Source organism: Mauremys reevesii, linkage group 2 (assembly GCF_016161935.1).
Source record: "Mauremys reevesii isolate NIE-2019 linkage group 2, ASM1616193v1, whole genome shotgun sequence".
Taxonomy (NCBI): domain Eukaryota; kingdom Metazoa; phylum Chordata; order Testudines; family Geoemydidae; genus Mauremys; species Mauremys reevesii.
In genome coordinates, this window is record NC_052624.1 from 123,599,185 (window position 1) to 123,623,644 (window position 24,460).

At 40.0% G+C, this 24,460-nt stretch overlaps 1 protein-coding gene across 1 annotated transcript in view; it reads right to left on the reverse strand.

Moving 5' to 3' along the window:
- Positions 1-6,398: 6,398 nt before the first annotated feature.
- The window catches only part of LOC120397938 (sodium-dependent neutral amino acid transporter B(0)AT3-like), a 68,235-nt gene continuing 50,173 nt past the window's right edge, over positions 6,399-24,460 (reverse strand). Inside the window, exons 6-12 of the mRNA XM_039524672.1 lie at positions 22,838-22,950; positions 20,626-20,754; positions 19,694-19,850; positions 17,707-17,911; positions 15,740-15,899; positions 10,324-10,486; positions 6,399-6,554 (exon numbers count right to left, since the gene is read on the reverse strand). Of these exons, the coding sequence (XP_039380606.1) occupies positions 6,399-6,554; positions 10,324-10,486; positions 15,740-15,899; positions 17,707-17,911; positions 19,694-19,850; positions 20,626-20,754; positions 22,838-22,950 (1,083 nt within the window). The remainder of the gene's footprint in view (positions 6,555-10,323; positions 10,487-15,739; positions 15,900-17,706; positions 17,912-19,693; positions 19,851-20,625; positions 20,755-22,837; positions 22,951-24,460) is intronic.

Below are 24,460 nucleotides of genomic sequence, written 5' to 3' on the forward strand. Positions count from 1 at the left end.
CAACTGTGGGTTTAGCAGGCCAATGCTCAAACCACTGAACTATCCCTCCCCAAGTGGAGAAGCACCATCCAGGATACACAGTGACTACTTTTGAAAACACAGACGTATGCTGTGACTCTGGAATTCCAGCCTGGACTCCACTTAGTAATGACAGACACACTCAAAAGCATATACTCCCTCTGTCAGTACACTGTCTGATGATCTGGAACATACTTATGAACATGATAAAAACATCATATGCTAAGAAGTCACCTGCTTCCTATTTGGTGATGACAGAGGAAGAAATTTTAAGCATCTGCTTAAGATACCTGAGAATTTGGCAGAGACAAGTGAAGTGACAGAAGACATGCAAGTTGAAAATAATTCACCTAATAATGCCTGCTAGTGACTCTGAGAGCAAACAGTCTGTTACACAAGGAGTCACATAAAGTATTCCTGGGGGGACTCTGTGCCAAAAAATGAAAAGTTCTCCACACAATATTTTAAAATTCTGCAAAATTCTGCAAATTTTATTTGTCAAAATAACACTATATAATCACGCCAGTTTCAATTATTTTGGTAATTTATTTCAAAATACCTGTCAGTAAGTATGTTTGTAACAATACAGACACACACACATAGCCCCAGGAGTAGAGTTAAAGAAACCTCTATGCCGGCCCAGTTCCTGTTTCTCTGCCCCCTCTTCCCCCAGAGTCCAACTGAAGGGCCAGCCACTTACAGCCCTCCCTCCCAGAGCCCAGCCATGGCCTCCCCAGCCCAGACACTCACACACACAGCCCTGGCCCAGACACTCTCATCCCCTCCATCCCCAGCCGTGCCCCCCCCCCCCACAGCCCAGACAGTCACACCCTCTCCCCTCCGAGAGCCCAGGGATCCAGAGGGAGAAACAGGCTGATGCTGCGTCCCGGGCTTGCACGGAGTTTCCTGTATGCCACTGCTGCCTTCCTTCAGGGTGTGCTGGGAACTGCAGCTGCTGGGACCCCTCTAGTTCCCCCCCCTGCCACTGGCCTTGTCTTCTATTTGTGAGCTGGGATGTGCCAGGTCCAGTGGCCCCTAGTGGCTGCCAACATCTCTGCAGCCCATTTCTGTGGGGCAGCGGGGAGGAAATTCTGCATGTGCAGCATTAATTTCTGCAAAATTCTGCATCATGCAGTGGTGCAGAATTCCTCCAGGAGTAAGGGGGGGGGGTGTTGCAATATAGCTGATCAGGAAGACTGCTGAAATGTCTTAAGAGACTGATCAGGACACATTAATGTTGTGTTAAAGCAACATGGAGGCTTGTTAAGTTAGCTATTATATTTGTTATTCTTTTTGTTAAATTAATCTGTCTTAGTTCAGTCAGGAAATTTTAGAAAGGTCTCTAAACAAGGGAAGGTATGTTCAGCGTAAGTACGCCAGGAAATATCAAGATGCCACATGTCCTGTATGCTCTTTATGCAACTTGTCTGCTCTTGTGAGGTGCTGCATGCTGGGACAGAGAAACAAAGGAGCCCAGGACAGGGCAGTCACAGGCTGCAGCTAGAGAATAGTAGGAAGTTGTATCATATTTCTGTATTTAGTTTATATTCTTAATGAAGGGCTTGTCTTGAAATCTGTTTGCTCATTAGTAAGATGCTACATTGTGTACTGCATTGTCATATATGCCACCAGACTGCTAGAAATCCCTGCAGCAAGAATAGATGATTGTGTTCCTATCCTTGTACAACCCACATAACTCAGCACAAAAATAATGGGTTTTTCTTTCTTTCTGGGCAGATGCATCTCTCCTCACAACACAGAGAGAGCTGTGGCAATTTGGTGGATGTAATTCATGCACTAGGCAATACAGCTGTCCCTAACACAATGAAGGGCAGTTGGAGTGCATGCAGATAAATGAAAGAATACAGTTCTAAACCTCTGCCCCCCCTTCTGCAATCACAGAGGAAGGTTTCTTATAAAGGGGGGCAAGTGAAAGCAGCAATAAAATAAATGTAATATTTAACAAATTAAGAAGAAAATATCAATGAGTACAGATTCACGGTAAGGAAATGCAGACTACTGGTAAGGGAAGCTACAGTTATCAATTAAATGTCTATGCCCAGTAGGGTTAAATACATCAAAGAATTCCTTCTGATTGTATATCAGGAATAAATGAAATTCCAGCAGTGGTATAGGTCTTATACTAGAAAAGGATGGCAAAATTATCTATGATGTAGTAAAATTATAAGTGTTCCATAAATATTTCTATTCTGTATTTTGAAAGAAGCAGGATGACTACTCACATCTTCCAGTGATAATTAAGTACTTTCTTGTCTATCAGTAACTAGGGAGGATGGTAAATAGTAACTATTAAAGTTAAACATTTAGCAAGATTGGATAACTTGCACCCAGGAATTTTAAAAGCTCGCTGAACCATTAAAGTTGATTTTTAACAAATGTTGGGATACTGGTGAAATTCCAGAGGACTGCAAAAAAGCTAGTATTGGGCCTATATTTCTTAAGGGTAAATGGGATGAAATGAGGCATCTTTAGGCCTGTTTGCTTGACATCAGTCCTGGGGAAAATCCTGGAAAAACTGATACAGAATACCATTAGTAAAGAATTAAAGGATGGCAACATGAGTAATGCTAGTAAACATGGTTTTACATAAAATAGTTCTTTGTCATGAGAGTCAACATTTGGGGCTAGATCTCATTCGTTCTCTGACTCAGCTTTACACCACCACTGAGCCAGCGAACAAATGAGAGTTGCTTTATAGGCCAGCGGTAGGGGACTCATCTTGGATGTGGGAGATCTAGGTTCAAATTGTTATTCCAATGACTAATTATTTATACAAACAGATTCAGCAGGACCAGATTCAACAGGAGTGTTTGTGAGAACCATAGCCTAGTGCTTAGGGCACTCTCCAGAGATGTGGGTTCAAATCCCTGCTTCAGGTCGGGCAAAGGAGCACTTTGAGCTCTGGTTTCCCACATCCTGGCTCTAACCACTGGTTTAAAAGCTATGAGGGGAAAGCTTTTCCAGCTGTGTTTTTGTGTGGGGCCCAATCTGTTAGCCTCTGAGAGAATTTTCACTAGGAGGGTGCTGAAGCACTGGAATCGATTACCTAGGGAGGTGGTGGAATCTCCATCCTTGGAGGTTTTTAAGGTCAGGCTTGACAAAGCCTGGGATGGGATGATTTAATTGGGGATTGGTCCTGCTTTGAGCAGGGCGTTGGACTAGATGACCTGAGGTCCCTTCCAACCCTGCTATTCTATGATTCTAACGCCTATTAGGTTAGGGTCCAGAGGTGAGAATGGTGTCGTAACGCCTAGTTTGTGAATCTTCCTGGGACTTAGGCGTGCGATAAGTGCTGGGCATCAGCATTTATGTGGCTATGCACATGCACAGTGGCATACTTCTAGGCAACTTTATTGGCACGAATTTTCATAGATTCCAAGACCAGAAGGGACCATTGTGATAATTGTGTCTTACCTCTTGCATAACACAGGACATAGAACGTCCCCAAAATAATTCCTGTTTGAACTAGAGGACATCTTTAAAAAAATCCAGACTTGATTTAAAAATTGTCAGTGATGGAGAATCCATCTTGGTAAATTGTCCAACTTCCAGCCATTGGATCATGTTATGTCTTTGTTTGCTAGATTGTAGAGCCCATTATCAAATATTTATTTCCCATGTTGGTACTGTGATCAAGTCACCCTTTAATCTTCTCGTTGGTAACCTAAATAGATTGAACTCCTGGCATCTATCACTGTAGTAAGGCATTGTCTAATCCTTTAATCTTTCTCGTGGCTCTTCTCTGAACCCTCTTCAATTTATCAACATCCTTTTTTAATTGTGGGCACCAGAACTGGACACAGTATTCCAGCAGTGGTAGTGCCAATACCACATACAGAGATAAAATAACCTCTCTACTTCCAACTGAAGATTTCCCTGTTTATGCATTTGAGAATTGTGTTAGCCCTTTTGGCTACAATGTCACACCGGAAACTTACCTTGAGTATCTAGCTAGCTATCTAGCTATCTGTGATCCCCCAAATCTTTTTGGTGGTCACTGCTTCCCAATATATTTATAAATAGACAAGCAAAGAAACAGGAAAATATTTTCCAAAAACAATCAAAGATGTTTGGTTTTTAGATGCTAAATAGTTAACGTATGGAATAATAATGTATTGATATATTAATGAAACACAGCTGGTAGAGATGGTCATTGAAACAGTTCACCTTTAATTTAATTGTAAACCCTTATAAATTCTACTAGTGTACATTTTCATTACTCTGAGTCACAATTTATCTTTACTTGAATAGTTTGTGCAGATTTTGTATAAATGGGTTTTCATGGATTATTTCTGCATACATAGTACTACAAGATAACACTCATGCCCGCCAATCCGGCCAGTAGTGAAGATATATCCTTAGATTTCCAGAAAGCCTTTGACAAGGTCCCTCACCAAAGGCTCTTGCATAAATTAAGCTGTCATGGGATAAAAGGGAAGATCCTTTCATGGACTGAGAACTGGTTAAAAGACAGGGAACAAAGGGTAGGAATTAATGGTAAATTCTCAGAATAGAGAGGGGTAACTAGTGGTGTTCCCCAAGGGTCAGTCCTAGGACCAATCCTATTCATCTTATTCATATATGATCTAGAGAAAGGGGTAAAAAGTGAGGTGGCAAAGTTTGCAGATGATACTAAACTGCTCAAGATAGTTAAGACCAAAGCAGACTGTGAAGAACTTCAAAAAGATCTCACAAAACAAAGTGATTGGGCAACAAAATGGCAAATTAAATGTAATGTGAATAAATGTAAAGTAATGCACATTGGAAAAAATAACCCCAACTATACATACAATATGATGGGGGCTAATTTAGCTACAACTAATCAGGAAAAAGATCTTGGAGTCATCATGGATAGTTCTCTGAAGACGTCCATGCAGTGTGCAGCAGCAGTCAAAAAAGCAAACAGGATGTTAGGAATCATTAAAAAGTGGATAGAGAATAAGACGGAGAATATCTTATTGCCTTTATATAAATCCATGGTATGCCCACATCTTGAATACTGTGTACAGATGTGGTCTCCTCATCTCAAAAAATATATACTGGCATTAGTAAAGGCTCAGAGAAGGGCAACTAAAATGATTAACGGTTTGGAATGGGTCCCATATGAGGAAAGATTAAAGAGGCTAGGACATTTCAGCTTGGAAAAGAGGAGATTAAGTGGGGATATGATAGAGGTATATAAAAACATGAGTGAAAGCGACTAAGGAAAAGTTATTTACTTGTTCCCATAATATAAGAACTAGGGGCCACCAAATGAAATTAATGGGCAGCAGGTTTAAAAAAAATAAAAGGAATTTCTTCACACAGCGCACAGTCAACTTGTGGAACTCCTTACCTGAGAAGGTTGTGAAGGCTAGGATTATAACAGGGTTTAAAAGAGAACTGGATAAATTCATGGCGGTTAAGTCCATTAATGGCTATTAGCCAGGATGGGTAAGGAATGGTGTCCCTAGCCTCTGTTTGTCAGAGAGTGGTGATGGATGGCAGGAGAGAGATCGCCTGATCATTACCTGTTTGGTTCACTCCCTAGGGGCACCTGGCATCAACCACTGTTGGTAGACAGTATACTGGGCTGGATGGACCTTTGGTATGACCCAGTACAGCCATTCTTATGTTCTTATGAATCCTTAACCCAAAGAGTTTACATTTGAAACCTACAAATAGGCACAGTCCCTGAACGGAGTTGTAGGTGTTTTTTATTGCTGATGGAATTTAGGAACAGATAAGTTTTGATAAGAGAAGTAAAGGAAGAGTTGGAGGAAGCTTGGCATATAATAATTAGCAAATAGCACCAAGTATAAAGGCAGGCTGGGAAGAAGGTACAAAGATGGCAATGCGTGAAAGGGGCCCACAGAACAGTCAGTACTGAAACTTGTGTGGCATGTAAGAGCAAGAGAGAGTATGTAGGATGGACACGATGTTGTTGGAAACCAGAATTGTGAAGGTGTTTGAAAATGAGAAGGGAAATAGTTGACATGTGTATACTTCAGAAAAAACACAGTACTGGCCATTTACAGTTCTCTGAAAAAAACAAGTTCTTGAGTTAAAATGTAGATTATTGTAACCAAATGGATTAATATCGGTGCTAATATCTCTCTACTATAAGGAATACTTTAGTTGTCAGTGCTGTAAATATGCGTATGGGCATAAAGTGGTCTATTAGAAATTGAGAAAAGGAGAAAATTTGGAAATAAGGAGATATTAACAGTAATTTAAAGAGAAATACTGATGGTGCTACTGTCTAACAATAAAAATGTGCATACATTTGTTGATTTATAGTTAAGATGAATACATAATGCTTTTTATAAAGTTGAAGAATATCAGTTTCCTGAGGTGCCATTGGAAGTGTTTTCATAGGGCTAGGTTCCTTCCTTCTTTCTCCTTCCTAGCACTCTTTTGATCAGATGATAAAATGCTACCATAGGTATGAATATACAAGGGAGGACTACCAACAGCACACAAATGGCCAGTATCCAAGCTGGATAGTCTTTCTCCTCCTTCATGGGAAAATCTTTCTATGGAGATAAAAATAAATATAAACAATAACTGAAAGATATCATTACTTATGGCATCAATTTACATATATGGAAAAATAAGAATAAATAATAAGAATAAGAACAAAAATAAGAGTAAGAAGAATTATGCTAGAAATAAAAACAGGGGACCAGTGACACTGTTACTGTACCTGTTCTTCCAAAATGAAACATAAAGGGGTTTTAATGTATACATTTTACTGTAAACAAATATTTAAACATACAGATTGGCATACTTGAAAAAAGAACAATATAGAAAAAGTTTAGAACAGTTATAGAATCAGATAAAACCAATTTAAAAAACAGAAAAATTAAGTTTATATTGAATTTAATGCCATAATTTTCTAACTTCATAGATCAGAATAATTGTTTTTTTCCCCCCTTCAATTTTGGCATTTTCAGTTGTGATTTTAGGTCACAATTTGTCCTTGGATCTTGTGTGGGTTCAAGAACCCTTCCATCACCTTTGCATGAGGCTTACAAGAAACAAGCAGCAGGCCCAATGCTACCAGGGGAACAAAAGGGACTTTCCCTCCCCACCCCAAATGAGCTTCAAAGAGTTCCAAATTATTGTCAGAAAGGCCAAAATATGTACAGAGTTATTCAGTATGAAGCACTGGAATAGCAGCAGATTGGAGAGTCTTCATCCTTATATAAATTATAAATCACAGCAAAATACTGACACAGTCACCAAATTTTACTTTTTTAAACTCTTACAATCCAAGATTTTCCAGGGGTCCAACTGTCCCTTGAATTCCTGGAAGGTTTTTTTTTTTTTTTAAATAGCTACATCCAGGGATCCCAAAATACTCACTCTGCCCTAATGGGACACTAGAACTGGCCCTGCTGAGAAATATCTTCTCAAATGGGACAAAGAAGAAGCAGGGCTAATGCCCTGCCCACTGCTCAGGACAGATTGGCAGAAGCCCTGTGGGGGGTTTCACCTTCCTCTGCTGCATGGGGCACAGGTCACTTGCTGGAAGGTTCTCTGCACCTTGAAGTCTTTAAACCATGATTTGAAGACTTCAGTGGCTCAGACACAGGTTCGATACAGGAGTGGGTGAGTGAGATTCTGTGGCCTGCATTATGCAGGAGGTCAAACTAGATGATCATAATGGTCCCTTCTGACTTTAAAGTCTATGATTCTATAATGCTTTGATTCACTCGACACAGTTTACAGGGTGGCTAAGACAAACAGGAGGCAGCAGGATGCTCTGTGCTAAAGAACAGTGTTATTTGTCATGTCTCTCTGTAGACTGGGGAGCTCAGGAAAGCACAATCCTTCTAGGAAGTACTGCTGAGGTAATATGGGTCTATACTACCCCCTTCTAAGGCCTTGTTGGAGGACTAAGTTGATTGTAAATGAACCAACTGTTTTGGACGATTTGTAACACAAATGGTTCAGGGTGTCCATCCGACCCATGCTGAGTTTTGTTAAAAGACGGCTTCACTTTTGCTCTTTCTCCACACTTGTGCTCAGTTGCAATGTCTTCTCGGTAACTATCGCACAGTACCTGCTACAGCTGCAGATGCTCTGCAGTCTGAAGGATTTTCTGCAGGCAGTGTGGGATACATTTTGGAGCATATGGAACCCCTTGTGGAAGGAGTTATCAAACTTTCACTATCTCCTGGGAAACTCTCATAATTCTCATCCAGAACTCGCTTGATGTTAGCACAGTTACAAGGCTGTTTTGTAATATGGAGCCCAGGTAGAATGTTCTGTTGTCTTCTTTGCCAAAGAAGAAACATTTGTGCTGGAGCTTTTGAGGCATCTTCAGTGAGGCTGTTGTGAATATTCTGGAGATTCCTGTAGAGAGTCTTTGGCCAGTATAAACAGTGCATGCACTTCAATGGGGAAGGTTCTTGCAAGCAGTGCCTGCAAAATTCATGGCTGCAAGCCATACAGCAAGATGCAGTGTACATTGTGGAATCCTTTTGGAATAGACTACAGCTACAGTTTGGTGGGACCACATAGTTCTCAAGACCTGGGGTAACTGGCAATGGCTGCAGCACTTCATTTTGAGGAAAGTGACATTCCTGGAATGGTTTGCTGAGCTGGTCCTGACCCTGCAGTGGCAGGCAGATATCTAGATTAAGTGTTCCCTGCCCTTTTTTGAACACAGAAATGTAAATGGCAGTTGCCCTGTGGAAGCTGGACCAGATTGCTATTAGTCAGTGGAGAAAAAGCATAAAGTTAGGAAGGCAGTGTGGCTTAGTGGACAGAGCACTACAGTGGGCCTTAAAGGACTTGGGTTCTATTCCTTGTTCTTCTGCTGGATAACTTTGGGCAAGTCATAGCCCTTCTGGGTTCTCAGTTTTCCCAACTCTAAAATGAGAATAACAATACTGACATCCTTTATAAAGTGCTTTGAGACCTACTGATGAAAAACGCCATGTTCAAGATATGTAGTATTATTTAATCCACCATGGAGATTTGCAAGAAAAAGCATCATGTTTTTCAGTGTCATGTGATCAAGGTTCCACTACTTAATGAGGGACTAGAGCAGTCTTCCCAAACCATACCAGAACAATTGTGTATCCAGGTGCCCATTCTATGTCTTCCACGTCAAGCCAAAGACTACATTAAAAGATGGGGTATAGTTATTTGATGATACAGACCTTAGTAGATCCAAGGACCTCTAGATCAGATGGCCTGGAAAAATGTATGATGTAAGAATTTCTAAGAATTTAGTATTCTTTTAGAGAGAGTCAAATATAAATCTTTGTAATAATCTTGGGACCAATTGTGATATTGGGGGCCCTGCATAGTCTTTGCTACCCTGGATTATGGGACTTTATACTGAAAATGTGCACCCAAAGCAAATAAGACGATTCAACTGAGCAGATGCCGGGTGTCAACTGAATGTGTTTTGGGCGGATGGTAGGCCAGCTGGAGATGACTTTTAACTTGCGATTACTGTTTTGCTTATTTGATTTCTCCCTAATTTCTGTGTTTTGCACTATGTATGTGAAAATAAAGGTATTTAAGAAGAATGAAATGTGCACTTTGTACAATGGACTTGAGAGTAGAGCTGGACAGATAATTGATTTTCAGTTCAGCCAGCAAACTGAAAAATCAGAAGTATTTAGTTTGAGTCTGAAAATGTGTGGAATTTGTCAGCAAGTTGGAAGAGTTCAGTCAGCTTCAGAAATGTGTATGTGTGTTCCCCTTGCCACCTTTAGACCACTTGCCTTGGGATAAGGGAGACCCAGTGTTTGAATCCCTATGATTCAGTGTAGAATATTGGGGTTAGAGGGGACCTCAGGAGGTCATCTAGTCCAACTACCTGCTCAAAGCAGGACCAATCCCTAGATTTTGACCCCAGTTCCCCAAATGGCCCCCTCAAGGATTAGAACTCACAACCCTGGGTTTAGCAGGCTAATGTGCAAACCTCAGAACTATTGCTCCCCCCCGAAGTAGGAACATGAACTTATTGCTGTCCCCTCTGAAGTGAGCATCGTAACCACCAGGCTATCGACTCTTGGGGGTTGGATTGGTCTCAGTTGCTACTGTTGAAGCTGTTCCATATAAATACTTGGGCCAAACGAAAGACAAATTGACTTTTTAGCCTGGTGATTAGGAAGGTAGGAGATAGGGATTCAAATGCCTCCTCTGAATCAGGCAGAGAGAAGATTTGAATTACATCTACCACCCAGGTGAGTGCCTTAATTTTGAAGCATCAGGAGACAGGAGAAGATTGTAACAATGATTTTTTGAAAATAAATGGATTAAAAATATTGGACGACATACATATTTAGGATTCCAGGCTCCATAGCTTGGTTGCTTCTGTGTCTGAAGGGTAACAAAGGCAATAAAGACTGTAAGCATCAGCAGAGGGCTAATAATTCTCCATGACACCTGCCAGTAGAAGTTTGGTTGTCGTCCTGTCATCCATTTCACATCATCACTGAACCTATGAGCCAAATAATGTTTACAATTATTTTTAGATTTATACAATTTTTTTATGTTTTTTATTGAGGAGTATATTATATATTTTATGAGGAGTATATTAAGACATACACGCTTCCACCATTCTTATGTCCTTACTCTGGATTTTAATTAATAACAAAGACCTTTAAGTTACAATTAAGAGGTCAGATCCTCAGCTTGTGATTTCCATACTTTTTAATTATCACAAGGTAGCCGTTTTAGTCTGTATCCACAAAAACAACAAGGAGTTCGATGGCACCATAAAGACTAACAGATTTATTTGGGCATAAGCTTTCGTGGTGCCATCGGATTCCTTGATACTTTTTAATGTTTGAATTGTTCTATAAATCTGCTCAGTGGTACGTGTGCACATGTATTGCTCTTAGAAACCTTAGACCTGATGCTCAGCTGGAGTCAATGGATGCGACTGTATTTACATCAGCTGAGGATTAAACCACCCCCCAACTAATATAGCACACACAGATCTTAAAAAGAAATTCTTAGTGACCATCCCCTTATCTGTGCCCTTGAATTGGTATTATGATGACCACCCTGAGCCAGCTTGGATATTAGGAAAAACTCTTTTACTAAGAGGGTGATGAAGCACTGGAATGGGTTACCTAGGGAGATGGTGGAAACTCCTTCCTTAGGGGTTTTTAAGGTCATGCCTGACAAAGCCCTGGCTGGGATGATTTAGTTGGGGATTGATCCTGCTTTGAGCAGAGGGTTGGACTAAATGACCTCCTGAGGTCCCTTCTAACCCTGATCTTCTATGATTCCACTGAAATCAGGGTCAAATCTTTGACATTACTGGGAGCTGGCCTGAACTTTCATATGCGTTTTAAACATGATAAATATGAATAATATAACTGCATGTATAGTTGTGTAGTATCAAGTTTGATGTTTTTTATTACATGAACAGTTTGTTTTAATGTATAGGACAGATTTATAATCTGGAGTGAGAATTATGTTTATTCTATGTTCAAACAGTGGCTTTGTCTCCAATTATATTAGTCTAATTAGAGAGAGTTGGAATTATTTTGCTCATTAGAAAATCTGTTTGGATATGTTTATACTCTATGGGTTCTAGGGGCCAGATTAGATGGACAGATTGATGATATTCAAATACTACTGAATCAAATATATTTTGTGGCTAGTATATAGTATTTATGTATTTTCCAGCCTCTGTATGAATAATATTAAAATATTTTAATGTAGCTAGATTAGCAGAAGCTATCTACTGAATGGTTAAGGTTCGTTTAGACTGTGTAGTGATTGTGAGTGTTGATGCAAGGGGCACAGTTAAGTTTGCCTGGGTATCAGTCACTGGCATTTTTTTTTCTACTTAATTGTGTACTTGAGAGATGGGAAGGTTGGTGTTAAATTGTTTAGGAAACCTTACCTTTTGATTTACAATTTTTAATTTTTAAATTGATTACAAAATGTTTAATGATATGTCTTCTCAATTAGCAGCTTCCATAGTAATTGAACAACTTTTTATTTAAATTCCTATTTTAAAAATGTTTTAATTGAAGTTTCTGTTAAAATTAAAATGGGAAGTGATATCTATAATGCCTACAAAACCTCTATTCTATATAGATGCTATGTGCCCTATATTTAAGACTACATTTTAGTCATGGGTATTTTTAGTAAAAGTCATGGAGAGGTCATAGGCAGTAAACAAAAATTCACGGCCCGTGACCTGTCCATGACTTGTACTGTATACCCCTGACTAAAGCTTGCGGAGCTGGCAGCCCTGGGGGCCACTGTGGGTGCTCGGGGAGGGGCGACCCGGGAGTGCCAGGGGTACTCAGGGGAGAGCAGCCCAGGAGGTGCCATGGGTGCTGGGGGGTGGGGTTGGCATGGCTGGCAGGCTCCCTACTTGGCTCCTCATGGCTCCCCAGAAACGGTGACATGTCTGTCCCTCAGCGCCTAGTTCTGCATGCTGCCTGGACCCAAACACCGGCTCTGCAGTTCCCATTGGCCAGGAACCGCAGCCAGTGGGAACTGCGGGGGTAGTGCCTGTGGTCAGAGGCAGCGCGCAGAGCTAGGAGCTGAGGGAGGGACATGTTGCCACTTCTGGGGGGCCGCCCAGAGGATTCTTTGGCGGCGGGGGGCCCTTCCGTTCCGGGACCCGCCGCCGAAGTGCCCCGAAGACCCGCGGCGGGGGCCCCCCCGCCGCCGAATTACCACCGAAGCGGGACCCGCCGCCGAAGTTCAGCTCGGTCTTCAGCGGTAATTCGCCAGCGGGGGTCCTTCCGCCCCGGAGCGGAAGGACCCCCCCGCCGGCAAAGACCGGGAGTGGAAGAAGCTCCTGCGCCTGGCCCCGCAAGAGTTTTCCGGGCCCCCCAGAGCGAGTGAAGGACCCCGCTCCAGGGGCCCCAAAAAACTCTGGTGGGGGCCCCTGTGGGGCTCGGGGCCTGGGCAAATTGCCCCTCTTGCCCCCCCGGGCGACCCTGCCCCAAAGTAAGCACCACCCAGAGCCCTCACCCCTTCCTGCGCCCCAGCCCTGAGCCCTCTCCCACACCCAAACTCCTGCTGCTGCTGCTTTAGCGGGGGGGGGGCACTGGCCCGAGACTGCCAGAGCTGTTCAAGTGGCCCCAGGCCAGCTGCACCAGCCGCTGCAGAAGTCCCAGAGATCCTGGAAAGTCATGGAATCCATGACTTCCATGACCTCCCTGACAGATTTGCAACCTTACTTATATTCCATACAAAACTGATAAAAGAATAAGAAGTTGGTAAAGTGAGGTACTCAAAAATAAAAATAAAGTGTCAAGATTAAGAGTAGTAGTTTTAACCAGACTATTAACAAAATTAAATACATTTTAAAGAATTAAAACAAGAATAATTTGTAAAGTTACTGGGCTCCATTTTTTGCACTTCATTTCTTGGATTCTCTGATTTCCTTAGCTGTTAAGATATACAAAGACTAAATCTTGGGGTTTTGATATCTGACAATTACATAGTGGCCTTTGCAGAATTCCATGCCTTGATAAAATGCAAGGAGAAAGTATAACTGTTTTAAATATAGGTAAATATAGACAAATATAAAGAAAAAGTTGAGCACATAAGTTTTAGTCAAAGGATTAATGTCAGGCCATAAGGGAATTAAGCTATCTATCTATCTATCTATCTATCTATCTATCTATCTATCTATCTATGCCAAAAGAAAAACAAATATCTTGATATGAAGATTTTTTTCCTGATATATGCAGAAATTTAGACAGAGACAGATGATAGTGAAAAGCATGTCAGGCAAGGTGAACAAACAATAGATGAAAAAAGATGTGGATAGATAAGTTTGCTTGTTTCTTGAAGGAGGCTGTGAAGAGAAGAGTGTGGGGAAAGGATTCCACATGTAGGGAGCATCCACATGTGCAGCCCATCTGGGTGTTACACTGGGGACAGTATTTGGTGCTTACTGTAAAGTTCTGAAAAATTTACAATAAATGGAAACATACAATAATATATTTAAAAAAAAACCCATTTATAACAACATGAAGGTGTTCCCTGTCTACAAGGCAGTCAGGCTCACCTGGAACAGTAAATCACTTGACTTTTGACCTTCGGACCTTATTTAGACTTGGATGCACTCATTGCCCCATAACCAGGAAGTACCCTCCATTTATTTAATATATATCTGTTTTACAAGTACAACCCCAGACAGGAAGCATATGAAATTAGCCACATTCACAGCAATAGTGAAAAGCACTATCGAAATCAGTAAAGTTATAATATATTACTATTTCATCTCTAACATTCACAGAGTTATAGAAATATATGTATCTTACAATAAATGAAAAAAAATAGGGCAGTCAAATGAGTAAAAAAAAAATCGCAATTATTCACGAGATTAAAAAACATTGTAATTAATCGCAGTTTTAATCACACTCTTAAACAGAAATAGAATACCATTTTAAATTTATTATAAATATTTTTGGATATTTTTCTACATTTTCAAATATATTGATTTCAATTACAACACAGAATACAAAGTGTACAGTGCTCACTTTATATTATTATTTTTATTACAAATATTTGCACTGTAAAATAGATAAAATAAATAGTATTTTTCAATTCACCTCATACAAGTACTGTAGTGCAATCTCTTTATTGTGAAAGTGCAACTTACAAATGTAGACTTATTTCTTTTACATAACTGCTCTCAAAAACAAAACAATGTAAAACTTTGCAGCCTACAAATCCACTCAGTCCTACTTCTAGTTTAGTCAATCACTAAGACAAACAAGTTTGTTTACATTTATGGGAGATAATGTTGCTCACTTCTTATTTACAGTGTCACCTGAAAGTGAGAACAGGCAGGTTCTGCTTGATAACAATCCAAAGCAGTGAGGACCAATGCACCTTAATTTTCATCATCTGAGTCAGATACCACCAGTAGAAGGCTGATTTTCTTTTTTGGTGGTTCAGATTCTGTAGTTACAAGAGCAACACTTCAATGCAGAAAGACTTCTGACAGCATGTTCCACACCTCATCCCTCTCAGATTTTGGAAGGCACTTCAGATTCTTAAACCTTGAGTCGAGTGCTATAGCTATCTTTAGAAATCTCATATTGGTACAGTACCTTCTTTGTGTTTTTTGTCAAATCTGCAGTGAAAGTGTTCTTAAATAAAACAACATATGCTGGGTCATGATCTGAGACTGTCATAACACAAAATATATGGCAGAATGTGGGTAAAACCATAGAGCAGGAGACATACAATTTTCCCCTAAGGAGTTCAGTCACAAAATGTAAACAAACGTATTTGTCTTAGCGATCGTCTGAACAAGCAGTAGGACTGAGTGGACTTGTAGGCACTAAAGTTTTACATTGTTTTGTTTCTGAGTGCAGTTCTGTTAAAAAAAATTCTACGTGTGTAAATTTCACATTCGCGATAGAGATTGCACTACAGGACTTGTAGGAGGTGAATTGAAAAAGACTATTTCTAATGTTTATCTTTTTTACACTGCGAATATTTGTAATAAAATAATATAAAGTGAGCACTGAACACTTTGTATTCTGTATTGTAATTTAAATCAATATACTTGAAAATGTAGAAATGTAGAAAACAAATTTAAATGGATATTCTATTATTGTTTAACAGTAGGATTAAAACTGCTATTAATCACAACTAATTTTTTTAATCTAGTTAATTTGTTTTGCATTAATCGCTTGAGTTAACTGTGATTAATTGACAGTCCTAAAAAAAAAATCCGAACTTGTTCCCAGTTTACCTTTTAATTCCATAAACATAGACAACACCAGTCACTTCAAAGAAAGCGATGATTAGCAAAGGCAAGGAACCCGCATAACTGTCAAAAACTTCAAGCCAGTAACTGCCAGACCTCAGGGTAAAACATAGAGCTGTCACAAAGGAGACCAGGCATATTACACCTAAATAAAAAATGTATTTCTGTTAATAAAGAATACATGGTGGGTACTCTGTTCAGATATGGTTAATATTTTTGCTCTCATTTTAACACTTTTATCCAACAAACTTTTGTATAGAGCTATAACTTGCTATCTCAGTGTAAGCAACAGTTAAATTGAAAGTACTACATTGTTTGGGGAATTAATACACAGGCCAAATTCTCCCTGGCATTTTGGCCAAGAGATGCTGTACTGTGGTGCAAAGCAGCCATAAAGCTGGAGTAACTGGCCACAGGAAAATTAGTATAGTGCAGGAGGATCCTCTAGAATGTAGAGCAGGTGTGGCAGTTTTTTGTCAGAGCCCCCAACTGCCTGTGGCCAATGTGAGAGGTGTAGCTAGGGCTTTTCTGAAGTCTGGTAATCGCTGACTCCTGTAAAGACCCCTTGGGGCAAATGGCTTCCAGCATAATTTAGAGTGGCCTTCAATTGCCCTAATTTATACTGCGGAACTGGTCCCAAAACTACCCAGGATTTTGGACTCTTGAGTCCCTAGTCTCCTGAAATTGAGCTGTGTGCTCTGAATGGAAGATCTCAGCCTGTATGCCACTGTAGCACAGTGTATACATAAGGGTAAGGGCTCGCTGTGCATTAGTTAGAGGTCAAGGAGTAGTATTGGGCCAGAGAAGAAAAGAAGTAGTTCCATTTTAGTGTTATTTTTATCTGGAAAGGGGAAAAAGCTTTTGAAACATGGATGTGCTAAGACAAGAATAGTCACAAATGCTCTTTTTAGTAGTGCAAATGTCAAATCATACTCCCATGACCACTGGAAATGGTCTTCTCACCCAACCTATGCAGAACTCATCAATGGAACTTCAGCGCAGATGCTTACCAAACTCCGTAAATCTACTGGTATCTGGAGAGTTTTCCAGTTCTGTATTGCCTCATTTTTCTTTCTGCCAGTCAAAATCCTGCATTGTGGTAATCTCTGATTCCTGTAAAGACTCCTTGGGGCAAAATCGCCTCCTCACTAATTGTGTGCCCAGAGTAATTTTTTTAATAGCTCACATTTCCTTGGGTTCATTTTTAGATCAGCACCCTTATCCTGATTGCAGACCTTTTGTAAATGTATCAGTTCTTGCTCAAATTTTTATCATGAACTAGGATCCAAGTGTAATAGTCTTAGAGAGAGATGGAATGCAATACTCTCTCCAAAAGCTTCAGTGGTGGCAAGAACAATGCATAAACCCAGAGCTATTACTTTAAATTGCCACAGGCCTTGTCCTGCTGTGAAAGCAGTCTTTCCCCTGTCCTTTGGATCCATTTCCAGTTGCCAGTAATCATTTTTAAACTCCAGTGAGGAAAGCCAAACAGAACCTGCTACAGCACCAATGCCCAGTTCCCTGGGAGCAGTTCTGCTTCACTAATTGGCTCTCATTGGAGAGTTTAAGGTAGAGAACACTCTTATTCTGCTTGCTTCCACAAAAGGAAACTACATATGAAAACTAACAATACCACAAGCATTTTTTCAAAGATGGAACAGTACTCTTAAGCTAAGAAAAAAATGTGAAGGACTATGTAACATCATCATCTGGCAACTTCTGCCATAACAACACAATCTGATCTATACATTGTGTCTCCTATAAAGGGACTTGATAAAGCAGTTGAACTCACAATTGTAATATCTTAATTTACATTCTGAAGTGGCTATGAGCAAATATTGCAAGCTAATTCCCCATAAAATGTTTACAAACTCATGAACTCTTAATAGTTTAATAAAGAGCCTAGCTTCTGTAAACAAAATGAAGAAAGTCACTATAAACAACCTGCTCACCTGATAGAACTTCCTTAGGTACAGATTTAGATACAACATGAAGCTCCAAGAGAGGAGTCAAAATTCCCTCAATGTTTCCAAACATAGACGAAAGACCTAAGCTGAACAGCATTACAAAAAACAGGACAGCCCAGCCCTGTGAGCCAGGCATCAGAATAATTGCTTCAGTGAAAACAATAAAGGCAAGACCAGTTCCAGATGCACTCTGCAGAATTCACAAACAGATAACACATTTTGATTAATAAGATTTATTTTTCAAACATATAGCATTATAATGCACATGCAGAACTTTTTCATTCAAATTCTAAACTCCAAGGTAAAGATTTTGGACTGTATGTTTTTCTAAACAAGATGCTCTAATTCAGGGATTGGCAACCTTCGGCATGCAGCCCGCCAGGGGTGGGCCGGGCCGGTTCGTTTACCTGCCGAGTCCACAGGTTTGGCCGATTGCGGCTTCCACTGGCCATGGTTTGCCGTTCCAGGCCAATGGGGGCTGCGGGAAGTGGCGCAGGCCAAGGGATATGCTGTCCACTGCTTCCCACAGCCCCCATTGGCCTGGAACGGTGAACCATGGCCAATGGGAGCTGCGGTCAGCTGAACCTGCAGACGGGGCAGGTAAACAAACCGGCCCGTCCTGCCAGGGGGCTTACCCTGGCATACCACGTGCCAAAGGTTGCCGATGCCTGCTCTAATTTCAAGCTATTGGACTTGAAGCAGGAATTAATTTAGGGAAGTCCTATGGCCTGTGTTATGAAGGAGGTCAGACTTAGATGGTCTTTTGCCCTTAAAAATCTAAGAATCTATTAATTTTAAGAAAATGAGTTTGTAAATTAGGCTCCTAAATAAATTATCTGGTTTTCAGAAGTGTTAAGTACTGATGTCAGTGCTGCTAGCTACTAAGCATTTTTGCAGTGTGACAGACCCAGGCCAGTGGGGTACAGGAGTCTGGTAGAGGGCAAATATACTGGTCACTGGGTGAGTAGTTTTCTGTTCCCTGAGTGACCAGAGCAGGGGCTGCACTAGAGTAATCAGGAACTTGCTAGAACCAATTAAGGCAGACAGGCTGAGTAGAACACCTGCAGCCAATCAAGGCAGGCTTATCAGGGCACTTGGGTTTAAAAAGGAGCTCACTCCAGTCAGGAGGGGGGAAGCCAGAGGAGAGGAAGTGTGTGAGAGGAGCTGGGAGCAAGAGGCGCAAGGAGCTGAGAGTGAGAGGGTGTGCTGCTGTAGGACTAAGGAGTACCAGTGTTATCAGACACCAGGAGGAAGGTCCTGTGGTGAGGATAAAGAAGGTGTTTGGAGGAGGCCATGGGGAAGTAGCCCAGGGAGTTGTAGCTGTCATGCAGCTGTTACAGGAGGTACTATAGACAGCTGCAATCCACAGGGCCCTGGGCTGGAACCCGGAGTAGAGGGTGGGCCCGGGTTCCCCCCAAACCTCCCAACTCCTGATCAGACACAGGAGGAGTTGACCCACACTGTGGGGAAGATCACTGAGGTGAGCAAATCTGCCAATAAGTGCAGGACCCACCAAGGTAGAGGAGGAACTTTGTCACAGCAGATCAATGCACTTATTTAGGTGCCTAAATATGTATTTAGGGGTATAGTGTAAGATTTGTTTTTAAAAAAATTCTTGGTCCAAATGTATTTCCTGTGCTATGCAAATAAGCCAAATTAGGGTAAATCATGTGCCCATGGTAGCTTCCAGATGAGAAAAACTTGGTGCAGTTTAAAAAATTGTGTTATGGTGTAAATTGATAGAGGAATTCTTGGAATGCTAAGCCAGAGAACTTTGAGCTCAAAGTTTTTATAACAATAATGATGCCTGAAACGTAGAAACAAAAGAAATATGGTTAGTTTGGTAGGATCCTATGTTCTTTTTAGCAATGTTTTGCAAGTACAATGGAACATATACGTTGGGAAGATGAAAAGTATCATGGTCCATAACATTTTTGGGCAGGGGTTATTTTGTAGCATGCAAGCATGATACCTGCTCAAGAAATTCTTGAAGGTCACAACTTCTCAATTTGAGACTAGCGATTTTTTTTGGATGGGTTGTATTCAGGAATCCAAACCAGATTGTATAGTTGTCTCTCATGATGCTTTGGTCCGGAAGATCAAATTCATTGATGATACCGATAATGTTCCTGCCAGAGAAACCATGCTTCAACATTTTTCCTTAATGTATAATAAGAATTTGTTTAGATATCTTTAGATTATAGCTACAGAAGCTTTTGCAGGGGCCCATTATCTATTTTTCACTCACCTAGCTATAGTAAGTACTGCATATATTTATTAAAATATTAATAGAGAATTGCATTCAGTTATATACAGTGTTCATAATAGAAACAAAAATGTTAAATGGGGGTATTGTTGTCAAAATAATTATGGGGAGAATATTTGGAGAACTAAGTATTACAATATGGCTTATAGTTTCAAATACAAACTCCACCTTCAGACTGTCTATGCAGACAGAATACATACAGCAGGGCTTTGTAAAAACATGTTCATATTATTGCTACCTTGTCCTCTCTCCCTCCCGCATCCACCTGTTGTCAGAGCCACTTGTGTTTTGTAAGACAGAGTTCTTTGGGGCAGGAAATGTCATTTTACTATATAGTTGTATAGCACCTAACACAACTTAGCACTGATCTCTGACTGGGGCCTTCAGGCACAACTGTAATACAAATAAATAATAATAATGAATAAGTATTTTAATATTTGTTTTACATGTTATTAATGCCTCCTCTGATTATTGATAATGACCTTTTAATGTGCATATGCCATAAAAATGTTTATATTAGGTTTCCTATTATAACTTGTTCACCTTCAATACAAATGTGTTCTCTGAATATATGTTTCTGCAGTAGCGTGTTATCTATTTAGGCTGCACTGTAGCATCTGAAAACCCAAGTGTCCCACCTGTCCAGGCAGTCCCAGTAACGAGTGGTTGCCTTAAACCCCAAAATAGAAAAAATTGGGATGGAGGCATACAGTGATGTCATACTGTTTACAATTGCTATTGTCACAGCATCCTTCTCACAGTCATTTCTAGAAAGAGAACACATACAAATTAATTTACACAACATGACAGAGTTTATTCAACATATATATTTTAGCAAAATAATTAGTTTTTAGTCACTAGTCTACAATTTAATTCATGGACCTAGACTGTGGACTGTTTATCCATATATATAGATATATGGGGTTGTCAAACGATTAAAAAAATTAATTGCTTGATTAATCGCACTGTTAAACAATAATAGAATACCATTTATTTAAATATTTTTGATGTTTTCTACATTTTCAAGTATATTGATTTCAATTGCAACATAGAATACAAAGTGTACAGGGCTCACTTTATATTTATTTTTATTACAAATATTTGTACTGTAAAAAAATAGTGCAATCTCTTTATCATGAAAGTTAAACGTACAAATGTGGAATTATGTAAAAAAACTGCATTCAGAAATAAAATAATGTAAAACTTTAGTACCTACAAGTCCACTCAGTCCTATTTCTTGTTCAGCCAGTCTCTCAGACAAACAAGTTTGTTTACATTTGCAGGAGATAATGCTGCCTGCTTCTTGATCACAATGTCATTTGAAAGTGAGAACAAGCATTCGCATAGCACTGTTGTAGCCAACATCGCAAGGTATTTACATGCCAGAGGTGCTAAAGATTCATATGTCCCTTCAACCACCATTCCAGGGTACATGCGTCCATGCTGATGATAGGTTCTGCTTGATAACAATCCAAAGCCGTGCGGACTGATGCATGTTCATTTTCATCATCTGAGTCAGATACCATTGGCAGAAGGTTGATTTTCTTTTTGGTCGTTCAGGTTGTGTCGTTTCCGCATTGGAGTATTTCTCTTTTAAGACTTCTGAAAGCATGCTCCATGCCGCATCCTTCTCAGCTTTTGGAAGGCACTTCAGATTCTTAAACCTTGGGCCAAGTGCTGTAGCTATCTTTAGAAATCTCACATTGGTATCTTCTTTAAATTTTGTCAAATATGCAGCGAAAGTGTTCTGAGTCATCATCTGAGATTACTATAATGTGAAATATATTGCAGAATGCAGGTAAAATAGAGCCAGAGACATACAGTTCTCCCCCAAGGAGTTCAGTCACAAATTTAATTGATAAATTAATCATCATCATGGAAGCATGTCCTCTGGAATGGTGTCCGAAGCATGAAGGAGCATATGAATGTTTAGCATATCTGGCAAGTAAATACTTTGCAATGCCGGTCACAAAAGTCCCATGCAAACACCTGTTCTCACTTTCTGGTGACATTGTAAATAAGTGGGCAGCATTATCTCCTGTAAATGTAAACAAACTTGTTTGTCTTAGAGATTGGCTGAACAAGAAGTAGGACTGGGTGGACTTGTAGGCTCTAAAGTCTTGCATTGTTTTAAGTGCAGTTATGTAACAAAAAAAAATCTACGACTGTAAGTTGCACTTTCATGATAAAGAGATTGCACTATAGTACTTGCATTAGGTGAATTGAAAAATACTGTTTCTTTTGTTTATCATTTTTACAGTGCAAATATTTGTAATAAAAATAATATAAAGTGAGCACTGTACACTTTGTATTCTGTGTTGTAATTGAAATCAATATATTTGAAAATGTAGAAAAAATCCAAAAACATTTAATAAATTTCAATTGGTATTCTGTTGTTTAACAATGTGATTAAAACTGCGATTAATCATGATTAATTTTTAATCACAATTAATTTTTGAATTAATCACATGAGTTAATTGTGATTAATCGACAGCCCTAATATATGTGTATGTGTGTGTTTGTGTATATAATTTTACCCACAGGAAAATCACAAAATGTAAGTCCTGAAATGAAATTATGCTCAGTTTCAATACGAAATAATATTCATAATATTCTTGCAAATAGTGATATTTGGGAAATAGTCTTCTTTTTTCCCTTCAGGTTTAAAATGAGTAATTTTTTCTTTCTAATCTATTTAAAATACACATTTATAGTGTGAACATAGTTTAGCCATTGGAAGATCAAACTTTGATAAGATACTTTACAAGTATCACAAATAAATGCTGGTTTTGACAGAAGAATATGCAACAAATGGTTAATCTAATCTGTGAAAGTCGTAGCCATACTTACTTTGGTGAGTTGTAGCTTGAGAATGCTATAAGTCCTCCAAAAGCCAAGGAGAGAGAAAAAAATATCTGGGTGGCTGCATCAAGCCATACACGGGGGTTTTTGAGAATGTTCATCTGAAACAATTGCAATGAATGTGAGTATTAGACTTGCTTTCAAACTTTCAGTTGTCTTTTTCTTTGTTCTCGTAGTTCATGAATTGTGGCCCTACTTAAGTGTGCTGAAAAATGGAAGTGAATGCCAAAATATTCCAATAAATCAGCATAATTTGGAGGCTCATTATGTGGGGATTCTGAAATTTGTTAATTTTTAAGATCTCACTCCAAAAAGTAATTGTAGTATTGATCTTCTATTTTATGATATAACAATTTTTCTGAATGACACTTTACATGGACATATTAAACTTTGACTAATACTTTTTCCTCCCTAATTATGTATATGTATTTCTATGGTGCTCATCACAGTAGTAACTGAGCATCTATGAAATCAAGCTACTTCAGTATTGTCTTGCTACTGATATCTGCTGGGAGAGCAATACAGCGGTGCACAGACAATCCAGGAAGTTTTTGGAAAATGTAGGGGACAATTTCCTGGTGCAATTGCTGGAGGAACCAACTAAGGGCAGAGCTCTTCTCGACCTGCTGCTTACAATCTGGGAAGAATTAGTAGGGGAAGCAAAAGTGGATGGGAACCTGGGAGGCAGTGACCATGAAATGGTCAAGTTCAGGATCCTGACACAAGGAAGAAAGGAGAGCAGCAGAATACAGACCCTGGACTTCAGAAAAGCAGACTGACTCCCTCAGGGAACTGATGGGCAGGATCCCCTTGGAGAATAACATGAGGGGGAAAGGAGTCCAGGAGAGCTGGCTGTATTTTAAAGAATCCTTATTTAGGTTGCAGGAACAAACCATCCCGATGTGTAGAAAGAATAGTAAATATGGCAGGTGACCAGCTTGACTTCTTTCTTTCAAGTGAAATCCTTGCCGATCTTAAACACAAAAAAGAAGCTTACAAGAAGTGGAAGATTGGACAAATGACCAGGGAGGAGTATAAAAATATGAAATCAGGAAGGCCAAAACACAGTTGGAGTTGCAGCTAGCAAAGGATGTGAAAGGTAACAAGAAGAGTTTCTACAGGTATGTTAGCAACAAGAAAAAAGTCGGTGAAAGTGTGGGACCCTTAATGAATGGGGGAGGCAACCTAGTGACAGAGGATGTGGAAAAAGCTCATGTACTCAATGCTTTTTTTGCTTTTGTCTTCATGAACAAGGTCAGCTCCCAGACTACTGCACTGGGCAGCACAGCATGGGGAGGAGGTGACCAGCCCTCTATTTTGAAAAGCTGGACGAGCACAAGTCCATGGGGCCGGATGCACTGCATCCAAGGGTGCTAAAGGAGTTGGTGGATGTGATTGCAGAGCCATTGGCCATTATCTTTGAAAACTCATGGTGATCTGGGGAGGTCCCGGATGACTGGAAAAAGGCTAATGGCAGGCTATGGCAGGCGACCAGCTTGCTTAACAGTGAAATCTTCGGTGAGCTTAAACGCAAAAAAGAAGCTTACAAGAAGTGGAAACTTGGACAGATGACTAGGGAGGAGTATAAAAATATTGCTTGAGCATGCAGGG